Genomic DNA, 14,452 nt, shown 5'->3' on the forward strand with positions numbered 1-14,452 from the left:
TGAAAGCTGTTTGTTGGTCTGTGAACAGTGAACATTTATTATTGATGCCAGCTCCTCTTAGGAGACACAAGCCAGCAGACGTGACTGCTTTACAAACGTCCCCGTCTAATCTTCAGGAGGAGATGTAAAGCTCTGGCTGTGGAGTAGCTCTGTGTTTATTAGTCTATCCTTCATCCTGCTGTCCTTCACTGAAATCAGGAAGTTTTATTTTGATCAACAAAACAGCATGAACATTCCTCAGGGATGAAGAAATGTCCAATTCTCAGCTCCATCGCGTAAAAGCTCAAAGTGTCAGCGCTTCAATCAGATTTATGCATATTAAATAATTACGTAATAAAAGCGATTAAAAATCTTTGCTCTTGAGGAACATGTTAGATGCTTTAATACGTAAGGAACCCCAGAGGAACCGTTATTCTATGAGTGTCAGACTTTAAGGGTAGCATTGGAAAGATTTGTAAACTTTTTGTCTTCTGTTGGGCTTCACATCTTTGTACAGAAGCCACTGTGCACTGGTTCAGATACAGTGAGTGCATTTCAGTGGAGCACGAATGCAACACGATGATGGAAGTGAAGAACAATGCATCAAGGACATTTTATTGACTTTTCTGGCTCTAAATCCTCCAAATTATATAAGAGAGGTGGAGAGAAAGACCCCAGGGGGCGTGTTTATATTCTGACTGATAAAAGGCATGAGTCCAGGATGGACCTTCAGTTCTTCAGATCTTTCAGATGTTTATTTTTATAATAAATAATATTTTTTTATGACAATATTAAGGATAATTACATTATATTGACCTTTAAAACAGTCTGGAGTTGAAAAATGAAGATGCATCAAGATAAAATAACAAATTCAATTATAATTCTCTCTTGAGATTCCAAACCTCTCGCTCGGTGGTCCATCTAGATCCTGGAATTAATATGAAATAAATAATTAAAGAAATAAATAAATAACGGTGGCCCGTTCCTTTTTTCCGCAAATGTCCTAAAAATATGACTGCATCTTAATTAAGTTTTAATGGCACTGCTCGTTAGGAGAAAAGCTGTAATTAGGGCAGAGTGTTCGGGTGTGTGATGGCCTCAGATTCAGGCTTCATCAACAGAAGAGAGGGTTTTTTTCTCCTCCTGAAGTGCGCTTGTGTGCTTGTGTGAGGTTTTGAAGTTGTTATTAAACCCAGGAATGCAGCAGATATGGTTTTTTTTTCTTTGTCCCTTTTTCGATCCTCTCTCTATGGTTTGTGAAAGTAGAGGAGCCTCTTGAGCAGGATGGTGTGTTCTTCTGCATTGTGTTTTACTGAGACGTAAACATGGAGAAAACTGCAAAGTATTTTTGTTGTTGTGTCTGAAATGCCGGCTATTCATTTCAATTGTGTTTATAGAACTTGTTAAAGTAACATCAATGCTGTATGGAATATCGGAATATCAGCACGACTCTACCCCATATAACCCCATATAACCTGAGATTATCCTGAGATAAAGTGAGATTACAGGTGATTACTCTGAGATAAACTGAGATTACCCTGAGATTATCTGATATAACCTGTGATTACCTTGAGATAACATTAGATTATCCTGAGATACCATGAGATTACCCTGAGATAACCTGAGTTTACCCTGAGATCTCCTGAGATAACCTAAGATTACCCTGAGATATCCTGATATAACCTGAGATTACCCTGAGATAACATGAGATTTTCCTGAGATTACCCTAAAATAATCTGACATAACCTTAGATATTTCCCTGATATATCCTGAAATTACCCTGAGATATTCTGAGATAACCTCAGATTACCCTGAGATAACCTGAGAGACATTTGTTCTCGGGATCTTCCCCATCCGCCCCAATGCCCCATTTCTGTCCAAGTTCTCATCTCTCAAACTCTCACCTGGACAACCTGAAAATACTTGACACTACAGTAGATGGTAAACAGTCATCATGATGACAGCGCAGAAGGGAATGGTTTCTAACGTGTTCGGGTCACATGACTGCGTCACTTGACTAAAAATACTGCAGTATGACGTGAAACGGCATTAAAAATAGGTAAATCTGCGTTTTCAGCTGTTTGTAAAGCTGTAGATGTGTGGGCGGGGCCTATTCTGAGCTCAGACAGGTAGGAATGAGCGTGTTCCTGATTGACATCAGCGTGGTGTTGACTAACTGCTCGTTTCTGCTCACTTTGTCAGCACTGAGCTCCTGCAGAGCACTAAATATAAACACAGCTCAGCTCAGGGTCTCCATGAACAACCCTTTATATATATCTCTATTGCTCCCTCTTGTTCTGTTCTTCTCTCTATCTTTCTCATGCAGTGGAGGCAGATGGATGTTAGTCATCCTCCATCTCCAGCCTGTTCCACCACCTGCTGAAGAGTTCTTATCGTTTCTGACACACCGTGGCCTAGACACCAGAGAGGGAGCTGACAAAACAACTCAGAGAGCTTCAAGTAGTTTATTTCGCCATACTGTTTGTGCCGTTACCTGAGAACTCACCAGGAATCGGGTCCTGAAAGCAGGATCGAGTAGGAAACATGGAAATCTAGATGCAGACCTTCAACACCAATCTAACGCTTTAGTAAAAAGTCCAGGATCTCCCTCTAGGTCATTGTGACGTCATATTAACAGAGACATGACACTTCTTTTGATTATTATTCCTAAAATAAAAATTATTTTTTTTTTAATTCTCAAAATATTAACAAATAAATCGCTAATTAGCCAAGAAGTAAGTTGGCTTTGTAGAGCTGCATTGCATTCTGGGGGTTTGTTTGTTTGGTATTTATTTGCTCCGACGTCTCTAAACACGAAAAAAACCCACAAAACCCCTCGGCGCGTTTGTCGACCCCGAGAGGGTTCATTGTCGGATGTGTTCGTCATGGAGGAGACTTCAGCACATCACTAAAACTAATGATAATTGTTTAAAAATATTTTTTTCGGTGGAGTTTATTTATTTATTTATTTATTATATCTGAGTAAAGAAATGAAGTCGTAAATAAACGTGTTGCACTGAAGCTTTTAATTTCGCCTATTTTATATTTATTTATATCTGCATTTTGCGTACTGCAAAAATCACGTTAATAAAAGTGCCGTTAAAATTAATTTACATAAAATTAATTTACAGCCTTAATATATTAATATAAAATAATTCCAGATGTTGTTCTCTAATGAATGTATTCAGACTGAAGATCCACCATATAAAACACAAGCAGAGTAAAGATGATGATCAGGTGATCAGGAACGTCTCTGTTCTCAGTCATGTTCTCATCACTGACTCCCTCTGTCTCATCCACGTTAACTCCAGACTTCTTACTGCATTCTGCTCTGCTCACTGTGAGCTTCAGAAACTACTCTACATCTGTGGTGTGTGTGACAGGAGATGATCCACCAGTGGATTGAAAAAGCTGCACAATGAGAAGAAAAATACTGATGATGTCACCAAACAGATTAAAACGAAAGTAAGGAGTCTGGTGTGAAAATGTAAGAAGTAGAGATATTTGTGGAAAATGTAATAAATGAAAGTAAAAAGTTGTCCGAAAAAATAGTGAAGTAAAAAACTGAAACCAAAAAAATCTACTTAAGTTCAGTAACAAAGTGTTTGTACTCCGTTACTTCCCACCTCTGACACACACACACACACACACACACACACACACACACACACACACACTTTGTCAATGTCATTGTGGAGTGTTTTTTTTAATCCATGACATTTCTCTGTAAATGTTACAAGCTCCGCCCCAAATCTGATAAATAATCCGGGTATATTGATGGAGATGAAATGCCCCCGTGTGGTTATATGTGGTATTGCCAGCGACGGTAAGTAATAACCTGATGTTCTGAGGCCCTTATTACATTGTTGTATAAAATGCAGGTGGTCATCCTGCCTTGATTCGATTGCACACACACACACACACACACACACACACACACACACACACTCACACACACACACACACACACTTGATCTGAGCTCTGTTTTTTTCCCCACGCATCTGTATACATTCTGTGGTGGTGTGTGTGTGTGTGTGTGTGTGTGTGTGTGTGTGTGTGTGTGTGTGTGTGTGATGGTGTAATGTGCTTTTATTAATAAGTTTACTAACTATTTAGTAATACTTAATTGTTAAACACTTAATCAGTGTGTGTCATTGCAAAAGAGAGTGTGTGTGCAGATGTAAGCGCTTGTGTGTGTGGATTAGGCACGATTGTGTGTGTAGATTTGTGTGTGTGTACAATAACAGATAAAGGAGACTGTGAATTGCTGTTTGAAATGTCAGTCGATTGGGGTGTTCCTGTGATAGAAGCAGTTTCTCGGTTCTTGTTTGATTAGAGAAAAGATTAGAGAAGTTGGACTTTCTCTTGATCATTAGATATTTTTCCATGTTCTGTATAAAACACGCTCACAATCGTTTCTGCAAGTCCTTTTAAACGCTAAACATTGCACTGGTTCATGCCGCAGCAGTCTCATTTCCCTTCTGACTGTGATGTGTGTGTTCTTTATGTGTGTGTGGCGCCCAATTCAGGCGGGGTGAATGAGAGGGAGAACGAGAGTCAGTGCCACGCCGACTCTCTGGGAGACCTGTACCGGGCGCTCGAACGCGCCAGCGTGTCTCCTTTGGGCGCGCCGCGTCTCTCCACCCGTCTCGAGCTCAAGCACTCGTTTGTGCGCCGCTGCAACGACCCGCTGCTCAACGATAAAGTGCACCGCCTGCGCATCCTGCAGAGCACGCTCAAGGTACCAGACACGCTGCTGCCGCATGGGTTTTCTGTCTGTGATCGGTTGCGTCTTCGTCTGTCTGCGATGTTGTCCATCTGTCTGAGCGTCTCCCGGGCTCGGAAGACAGCGGCGCTCGTTAACGATGGTTTCACCCTCGGGTTTCTGTTCGGTGCTGCTGTCTTGGAGCCTTGTGTGTTTTTTTATTTTTTGTCCTTGACGTCTAGTCACATGGCTGCGCTTGGATGTGGAGCAGACGCTAGCTGATGTTAGTCTGGGACTGCTGTGTGCTTGTTCTCTGGCCGACTCCTGTTGCATTGTGGGTGCTGTAAGGAAGGATACGGTGCAGGGTGGAGGGGCGGCGACGCCCACAGTGTCAGAGGACTCTGGTCAAAGCAGCTGGCATGATGTGTGTATGTGTGTGTGTGTGTGTGTGTGTGTGTGTGTCCACGCTCCGCTAGTCTCGCCTGTTGAAGTGTGCTGAATCACTTTAACACGTGAGCTAACATCCTCCTGTAACATCCTAACCTGTATTTAATCCCTGGAGAGAGAAACATGGAGAGTGTGAGAGTCTGTAACGCCCGCCCACTCGCTGCTCTGTTTCTGCGCTCTGATAGGACAGAGAAGGCGAGATAGCCCTGATTGACAAGCTGCTGGACAAACCCAAGCTCACATCCTCCGACTTCCAGGAGTGGAAGAAAATGTACGTGGAGCTTTTCTCATCCGAGGACACGAAGAAGGAACGCCAGCCGAGTCCACTGTCAGAGACGAGCCCCGCCTCCACTCCTGATCCCACGCCTCGCACACCGTCGCTCTCACATACACACTCCTACATCGAGACTCATGTCTGAGTCACACACACACACACACACACACACACACACACACACACACACACACACACACACACACACACACACACACACACATGGTTTCAGGTTCTCAGGACCTACAGTAGGATTATTGGAAGGAAAACTCCACCTCCCTGCGCTCACACTCCCAAACTCACTGATATAACGCAGGTCTAAGGGCAGTTGTTGAAGTTGGTAGTCGTGTGTCTCTGGTGGTGTAACGATACTTCAAACAAAAGATCTTGGATCTTCTTAGTTTCATTCTTACACCTTTTCTCTTTTATAGTCACGTATCATAAAGCTTCAGTGACAGACATCAACATCTGCCCTTAGACGTCTATGATATGTATGTTTGGTTGTAAACTTATTCATGTAGTTTTTCGTAGAGAAGCTTGTGAGAACAAATACAATACAAAGAAAAAACATGTTTACTCTAATAGACATACATGGTTTGTGTTAAAACCACAAGCCTTGACTTGAAACACTGGATTTGTAAACACCGCTTACTGGTTCTGACTAGCGCGGATTAACACTGAGTCGCTAACACACGAGACGGACATCAGACGCTGCACGCGGTGGATGGATTGCACAAATTTGGACACTGGAACCCAAACCAGAATTTTTTTGTGTGGCAAAGGAAAAAACAGACATCATAATATCATTTTTGTATTTTTTTTTTTTTTGTGAATAAGTTTCTATTCTGAACTTCCCATGAGACTCAACACTGCATCATCACGCCTTCTGATTACATCCCCGAAAGTCCAGACCGGTTTAATAAATAGCGAGCTGTAATATCACTAAGCTCGATAACTGAACTGGTACTTAAAATTTGTTAATATTTTAGTAAATATTGGGTAATTTCAACTGGAAAGTCTTGCACTAGTGACAGAAACACTGGTCTTTGTTTATCACTTTGTTCAAAAAGCTGTATATTATTGTTTTCACCACTAAAATGAATCAAAAATTTATCTATATACACATTACAATCCCAAAAGTATTTTCCAGCTAGATGTGGTTCTTATTCCTTCAAACTTGGAGACACACAATCGTATTGAACGTCTTTGGATGCAATAACATGAAATTTTGCTGTCATTTAAACTAGAAGATCCAAACCTGTTCCAGCTTCATGAAGATCTGCTTTCCATGGGTTAGAAGTGCATGAAAGATCTCCTATTATAGAGCTCCAACTCTATTGGGATGAACGTGAACGCTGACTGCACTCCAGGAACCTCCTCACCTTCTCATCTACATCAGCACCTTTTCGTTTTACTAACACCCTTGTAGCTGAACGAATCTCCAGAAAAATGCTCAGAGATTAATCAAATTGCAAAATACAACACAGCACTCGTTAAAATAACGATTTATACCCTGAATATCTCAGAATTCCCACGTTCCATCTGCAGAACTTTTGGTGCAGATAAAATAGGTGTAGAACATATCTAAAGATCTACATGCCTAAAAGGCTCCACAGTGAGGAGATCAACTTCAATTCTATTTGTATAGCGGACTTTCTTCCAGTCACACCTGCACGTAGACTTCGCTGGCCGAAGCCTGTGATTTCACCATGCGTGGGTTTTGATAGACAATTTGGTTCTGCAGAAAGACTCTGGAGAGAGAGAGAGAAAGAGAGAGAGAGAGATTTCTTTTTTTCCCCAACGCCTCCAGCTGAAATGAGAAACGACTCTATAAAAATGTAAAGTAGTTTATAAACACGAGGCACGATTCCTGCACAGGGACTACAGTGATGTGGATTACTTCAGCTCAATCTTACAACAAAAAAAACCTCCCAGTTTCGCCAGGACCACTTCCTCTCCACCTGCTGTGACTCTGTATTCTAATGAGCTTCATGAATAATTCATGACATGTTTGTGGCTTCGTCCAATCCCAACACAGAAAAAAAGATACGCACGAATGTCATAATGCAAGAAAAAATTCAGGACGTTTTCGAGCTATAAGCGGTACGAGTGCGCGCTCTCGAGCCGCCGATTCTTTACAAATATATTAATATTAAATTATTTTTTTTATCAATTACTCAATATAATTATAAGTAATTAGTAAAAAAAAAACATACATCCACTGAGTAAAATTATAACATTATTTATAAATACATTTAATTAATAACATTCATTAATTAATAAAATTTCCTGAAAAATAATTTAGTTAATTGATAAAACTTTATTCTCACAATCATCCAGCTTTGTTTGTAAATATAAATATTTATATCTTATATTCTTATACTGCATGACTACAGTTTATACAATTTTTGTTTGTGTTTTTTTTTGCTGGATGAAATCTTACGTTCCGGACTTGAAGCAATTGAACTGAAGCACTCTGAGGTCTTTACATTTTGTATATTTTTTTTCCTGAATGTCCTGATTAGAGATGAATGTAAGACAAGATGGGGTGTGTGTGTGTGTGTGTGTGTGTGTGTGTGTTATAATGTAAATTATGGAAGCACAATGAAGTAGAACAGGATGAATGTTCTTCGATACTTGATTTGATCATGTGACTATCATATATGAAATGTATCTCCATTATCACTCTGTAGATTACGATCAAACTCGGCACAACGTTTGCTTGTCGGAAAGGACCGGATTTACTAGATTGGATTTTATTGCACCTGCCTGTTTTTTTATTCAATGAACTTTTTGCAATGGTGACAATGTTCTGAAAAAAAAAACCTCAAGGCCGATATGAAGTGAAACCGCATCCTGATGATCTACGGATAACAATCTGTTTAAATTAGGCATGGTGTTCGGGAAATGCCGTGAGCACGTGTTGTGTTTAGCTTAATACCTGGCAACATTTATTTATCATTTCATCATTTATTTAGAATAAAATCTCCAGTTTTGAGGTTCACGTGGTTGAAGTCAATAAAACTTTAAAACTCATGAAACTTTTCTCTGACTGTATATTTATACCTTTTTGCTTGTTATATGGAAAGAAATCGTGTGTGTGTGTGTGTGTGTGTGTGTGTGTGTGTGTGTGGTGCTGTTTGAGGATATTGTGATGAAGAATATTCATCATCACTGTTGAAAAACGTGAGGGAACATCTAGCAATCCATCTACCTTCATTCAAGGTCCAGATCTAACGGGGGTCCAGATCTCTCTTTGTCTTTCTGTCTCTCTCCAAACTACCGTGATGTTTTTGTACCCTTTCTTTATCCTGACCACTTTCTGTCTCAGGCCACCTGGTGCTAATCTGCTGAATCCTAACATCCAGAGCATCCGCAGTGTTTCTCCTTCATGCTAATCAACCCCTCCTAGTGCACTCTTTCTCCTTTCAATTTCAACACCACTCATTAATCATTTCATTTATTTTAAGCTTATTACACCTAACCAAAAAAAAAAGAACTGCATATAATGACTCCAGGGACGATCTCATGCTCCACACGTTTATTCAGGAGCTTTTTTCAGACTACAATCGTTTTGCTCAGTATAGGAAGCTTTTTATTACATGGCTCAAATAAATGAAACATGCAAAATACGGAGTGTATCGTACTTAACATTTGGTAGTACATTTTTCATTACACAGGTCATGGAAAACAGTGGAAAACGTGCTCCACACCCAGGCAGTTGTTGAGTTTTGACTTGTGTTTTGTATTTGAGAGAACAAAATCTCCCCCTCTTCATTATTCCCGTCCCACACACACTCAGAGACCTTTAATTAACTTAAAGTGCTTTTAAATACCTTGCTCTCAATACTATTTTATGGTTCAAACGTTTTTTTTTTTTTTATTCTATTCACTTCCTTTTGTTCGGCTGTTCTTTTATCTGTTCTAGCAAGTCTCCAGTTTGTGTTTCAGGCCAAAAATACATACATGCATACATATATGCACCTGCTTCAGAAGGTCCATATTACACACCATGTTTGATCTGTGTCCATTTTCATTCCATGCTGTGGATTAATTTTTTTGAAACATGGCAAACTCTAGAACTCGTGGGACTCTTTCTTCACACTGTCAGTAAGACCTCCCATTGCTGTCATTCTCTTCTTATTCTTTACAATACAGGTGCCTCCTGTGCCAAGATTCTTCTGATTCACTACCCTGAAGGTCAAAATCCAGGCTGCTTGTATAAATCAGCAAGATTTTCACTCCACAAGTCAACTCTGGAAAAGTAAATACCGATCGAACAACCCCATATCTTGTTATAAACTTAGGCTACGCAAAAGCTCTTCTATGTGTATTTGGAAATGATTGTTGTTTTTTTCTTGCTATGTCTCTATAAGTTCTTGGAGACTCATTTGGACACATTGAGTTCCGCATAACGGTTGCGGCAGCTTATACACTTTTCTCCAGCTGTCATATTCAGGGTCGTACTCCAACACATCACAATACACACTTCCTGTCCATCTCGCCACTGCCTACCTCCGAACATCAATACACATCCGCCTGGAGTGACTGTCAAACCGTAGCAGAAGCGATCTTGCAGGAGAGGTTTCAGTCTGGTCCACTGATTTTCTTTAGGATCGTAGGATTCAATGTCACAAAATGGCTCATACATCCCTAAGAAGGCGTAGAGTTTCCCCTTTACGGCTGCCATCTGATGACCAAATCTGGCTATAGACATAGCAGAGCGTCTTACCCAGACATCATTATCACAGGTGTTAAGAAACAACACTTCCTTGCTACTTTCAGTTTGGCTGCCATGGATGCCACCAGAGATGTATATACCTTTACCAATTGTGGCACAAGCTTGTCCATGGACAGTGTAAGGTAAAGACACACCACTTCTCCAGCACCCTGCATACATGTTGTACTTCTCAACTGAGGAAAGGGTGGGCTCTTCTCGCTGGCCTCGTCCTCCTATGGCATAGATTACACCCTCCACCACACAGCAGGAGAACTGTGCCCTTTTTTGTAAGAGTGGCTCCATCTCCTCCCAGTGTTGAAACCGAGGGTCGTAGCGCCACACTTGGTCAGACACCGTCATTACTGCCATCTTCTCATTCTCCCCATCCACTTCCACAACCTCTCCTCCAAGCACAAAGAGGAAGTTTCCTACCACACATACTCCTTGATGCTGGAGCTTTTTCGCCATGTTAACGGGCAACATTTGCAACATCTTGCTGTCTGGATTGTAGCTCTGTATTTGGGTCTGTGGTCGGTCTGCTTCTACACCTCCTCCCACCAGGAGCACCATGTTAGTTGAGGCCCTCAAACTTGTATGGACACTCTGATTTAGAGGTTGGAGAGGGACCTGCAGGTGGTAATGCAAGGCTTTCTCTATCAAGCTGTAGATAAAAGGAGTGCGTAGGGGTGGGTTATGAGAACGCAGCTGGTTAAGATCTTCAGGAGGCACCAGGCCAAATCGTATACGACTGAGTAAAGAGTTACTTTCCAAAGCAGGTAAAGTGTTGCAAGATATCCAATCCAGAGCAAGCTGTAGCAATGCTGTCTCCTTAACCCCTGGTATCTTGTCTGATCCCAACACCTCTCGAAAAGAGTCAAGATTTAGCTCTAGCAGTCCAGATCTGTCCCCATTGGGACCCAGGAGTCCTGCCATGTGTCTTGCAATAAAACTATTAGTGATGGCAAGTGCTTCTGAGAGGCTGTACCGGCCAGCCACATTGGCAAAAAAGCAGCAGTTATCCAAAGTGAGGCTATTCGAGATGTACTCAGTGCAGAGATCCAAAGCATGGGTAACCTGCAGGTAGCAGGAAGCTTCCAGTGTGTCCTCCAAATTGGAGGAAGATAGTGAGATCCATGAGGTATAAATGAAGTCCAACACCAGTTCGAGGCCAGTTGAGGACACAGCTGGTAGACAGACCGTTTGAGCCTTGGACTCCAAGGTGTGCTCTTGGAATAGTGACCAAAAGTAGTCACTGGAGCAGGCTAGCAAGGTGCGGTGAGCTGGGAACTCCTTGCCTTCAGCTTCCAGGATGATGTCGCACATTCGACCATCTTGCCTCAAGCTCTGGTATCGAGAGAGCAGCCCTTCGCCGTGAGACTTGCTGAGCATAAGAAAGTAACTCATTGCTAACAGAGAAGATGAAGAAGATTAAAAGAAAGTTGAAGCAAAGGGAAAAGAGAACGGGAAATGGGGGAAGAGAGAGGAAGTTCGTAGTTCTCTTGACTGGCGTGAATCGAGTGTTGCTCTTCATAAGGGCAGCAAAAGGGATGGTGTAGCCCATCGCTGTAGCAGATAAACATGCCAGTAGGATAGATCTCTTTTTCTCCCAGCGGACGGCCCCCAAACACAAGTCTGGCAGGGACAGACGACCGTCCTGTGATCCTCCCCCCTGTTTTCCTGACAGAGGAATGCGGGTAGTACAAACAGAAGGAGGGTAACAGCAAAGAATTTGGGTCACATGGGAAAAAAACTGAAGTATCCACATTTTCTCATTAATTGCAGTGCCCTTTTGCTACACTCGTTCTGGGAGTATCGATGATGTTAGTTGTTTGCAATGTAAATAAAAAGTAACTAAATGTCAGTAACACATTTTTTGTCTGTTGCGAGTGGTGCCCAAACCCCATTCCGCATTATCTCAGCGCCAAAAATAGATACACAGGGTGGATCAGAGGCAGATGAGGACTCAGCCAGAGAGAGAGAGAGAGAGAGAGAGAGAGAGAGAGAGAGAGAGAGAGAGAGAGAGAGAAAGAAATGATGGTAGAGAAGAGATTAAAAAAGTGAGAGTAGGGTGATAAAAATAAAAAGACAAACAGAGAAGGAGAAGAAAAGAGGTAAACAAGACATCAACTTGCCCAAATTATAAGAAGTGTGCAGCGAATAAATGGCAGTGTTTGCTGGTGAGCTGGTCTGCCATTCTGATGTTATGTGCCTAGATCTATTCCAGAGCCCTTACTCTGACCTTATGATTTTATTCTGTCATCATCCCTAAATAGTCCCTGGCACACACAGGCCTGAGATGCAACATGATGGGGGAGTCAAATAAACGAATAAGACGGCTACCAGTGACATTCTCACTCTGTTTTTAACGCCCACGGCAATGTGCACCGTAGATCTTCTGAAATCCTCAAAGCATTCACAATGTACACATCTCTCTGCTCGGTGGTAGAATGAACACTGCAGACTTTATAGAAGAAATTGGTCAAGAAAGGAAGATTTCGAAGCTCACATGCTTGCTTCTGCCTTTGGTCAGAAAATTGATAGATTGCTGTTTTTGATAGCAAAGAACGTTCAGTCCTTTTTCCTAAGCATATATTTACTTTTTCACCAGGATGAGAGTCAAATGTTTATGTAATCATTCATGGTCTCTGAACAATATAAAGTATAATAATGTATATATAATGTCCAGATGTTCCGATTTATTTTAATTGAAAAATCCCCCTTTAGCATGAAGAACAGCTTTACACACTTGTCATCCAGACAGTTTGTATCTCCAAACATCTAGCTGAAGAACTTTGCCGTGCTTCTTGAAACAAACTCGTCAAAGATGTTCTTCACAAGTTTCTTGTTCATCCCAGAGCTGTTCAGTAGGATTGAGGTGCGGTGACTGGGCAGGTGGTTCCATGATAAATATCACTCCAGATGACTGTTTGCTCTCTAAAAAAACACTTACAGAACTCATCGTCTTGTTTATAGTGAAGTCGCTCCCAATGAAACGCAGTCCAGATGGAACTACATGGTAATGAAGTGTGGAATGGGAGACATGTTGGTTCAGGATTCCTTTCACATTTCAGAACCTTCCCTTCTCCAAAACAACCCCAAACCATTAAACTTCCACCTCCATATGTTGGTGTGGGGGTGAAGGAGTCTGATCACATCTTCTCTCCTGTTCTCCCTCAAACACAAGTTCTTCTGGTAGACCCATTTGGACTTCAAACTTTCTTTCTCTCATTTACTCTCACATTACAGTGTTTTTGTGTTTTGGTGCATAGAAACAAAAGGAAACTGCATGTGTCTCAAAACCATAAAACACTGTGTTAGCACTTTTTTACATTTTCACTTTTGAGCTGGATTTTCATCTTCGGGAAGAGGGTGAAGTCCGCAGGAGAAAATCTGGTGCGTAGTGTGGGTGCAGAAGTGAGATTGTGTGGATTGTTCTCTGACGATCATCATGCACAAGTTGCCAAAAGGTTTTCAGAGGTTGAGCTCGTTGAAGGTCTTCCTGATCTCTCATTGTCTTCCAGAGATGTGATGTTCTTCCACTCTTGAAGCCAATGTCAAACATACTGCACATTGCGTCTCTGTGGCAGATTTGCGTTGTTTCACGCAGAATTTCATGTTTGCTCTTTGTTCTAACTTGCTGTCCATAAAGAAATCACAGATGTGGTAATTCACATGTGTCAAAACAGCAGCAGTTACACCTTTAGTCTCCAAACTTTTGGATACCACCTTATAAACTGTTACTAGAGACACGATAAACCACTGCATTGCAGCTGCACTTCTGTCTGAGCTGCTGTTATAGAAAAACAATCAAACCCTCTGGCCAATCACAATACAGAATTGTCAGGTAATCATTCGCTCAGGAAAAAAAATATCCATAAAAAAAGACAGGAAATCAGTTATGTGGCATTATATTTTCATTTAGTGTTTATTATTATAATTATTATTATACTTCACGCATGATATCATAATTTTTCTGCTAGCCCTTCTAACTCTGGTCAGAACCTTCAATAAGGACACTTTCATGGATGTGCTGCTGTTCCACAGGAGGAAGAAAAAACACAAAAGAGAAAATGCTCTTCACAGATATTACATTTACGAGCTAATAAAACAGTGAGAACGTGCTGGAAATTCGGTTCTGTTTGCTCGAAGACAACATGCGATTGCTTCAGCCTCCTACGGCGAGACACTGAGAAATCGTGTTTTTATTGCATGTCAGCCTACACGCTCTCGAACACGAAGCGGAGAACAATAGCAAAGAAAAAAAAACTGCAGTTCAAAGGAAAAGACCATGAAGTATGAAAACGTTTTTTTTCCCCAAGTCTCACG

General features: G+C 41.3%; 3 protein-coding genes across 7 annotated transcripts in view; 1 reads left to right on the forward strand and 2 right to left on the reverse strand.

Annotated features, from left to right (window-relative positions):
• The window catches only part of cnksr2a (connector enhancer of kinase suppressor of Ras 2a), a 63,180-nt gene extending 54,741 nt beyond the window's left edge, over nucleotides 1-8,439 (forward strand). For 4 of the 5 annotated variants that reach the window (XM_046833780.1, XM_046833782.1, XM_046833781.1 and 1 more), the window contains 2 exons: nucleotides 4,510-4,721; nucleotides 5,318-8,439. In XM_046833780.1, the coding sequence (XP_046689736.1) occupies nucleotides 4,510-4,721; nucleotides 5,318-5,551 (446 nt within the window). In that variant the 3' untranslated portion in view covers nucleotides 5,552-8,439. Of the gene's footprint in view, nucleotides 1-2,305; nucleotides 3,025-4,509; nucleotides 4,722-5,317 lie in introns of those variants that run through there. The other variant, XM_046833784.1, reaches the window with a different exon arrangement.
• Nucleotides 8,440-8,956: 517 nt separating this feature from the next.
• On the reverse strand, nucleotides 8,957-11,782 carry LOC124375427 (kelch-like protein 34). Its single transcript, XM_046833764.1, is given in 2 exon segments — nucleotides 8,957-9,886; nucleotides 9,889-11,782. Coding segments are annotated over 2 exon segments (1,761 nt in total). The 5' UTR covers nucleotides 11,531-11,782; the 3' UTR covers nucleotides 8,957-9,767.
• Nucleotides 11,783-14,025: 2,243 nt separating this feature from the next.
• smpx (small muscle protein X-linked) overlaps nucleotides 14,026-14,452 on the reverse strand; it is a 10,480-nt gene continuing 10,053 nt past the window's right edge. Inside the window, exon 6 of the mRNA XM_046877279.1 lies at nucleotides 14,026-14,452. This exon is cut by the window's right edge and continues 1,931 nt beyond it. The gene's annotated coding sequence lies outside the window, so the exon portion shown is untranslated.

Source organism: Silurus meridionalis, chromosome 21 (assembly GCF_014805685.1).
Source record: "Silurus meridionalis isolate SWU-2019-XX chromosome 21, ASM1480568v1, whole genome shotgun sequence".
Taxonomy (NCBI): domain Eukaryota; kingdom Metazoa; phylum Chordata; class Actinopteri; order Siluriformes; family Siluridae; genus Silurus; species Silurus meridionalis.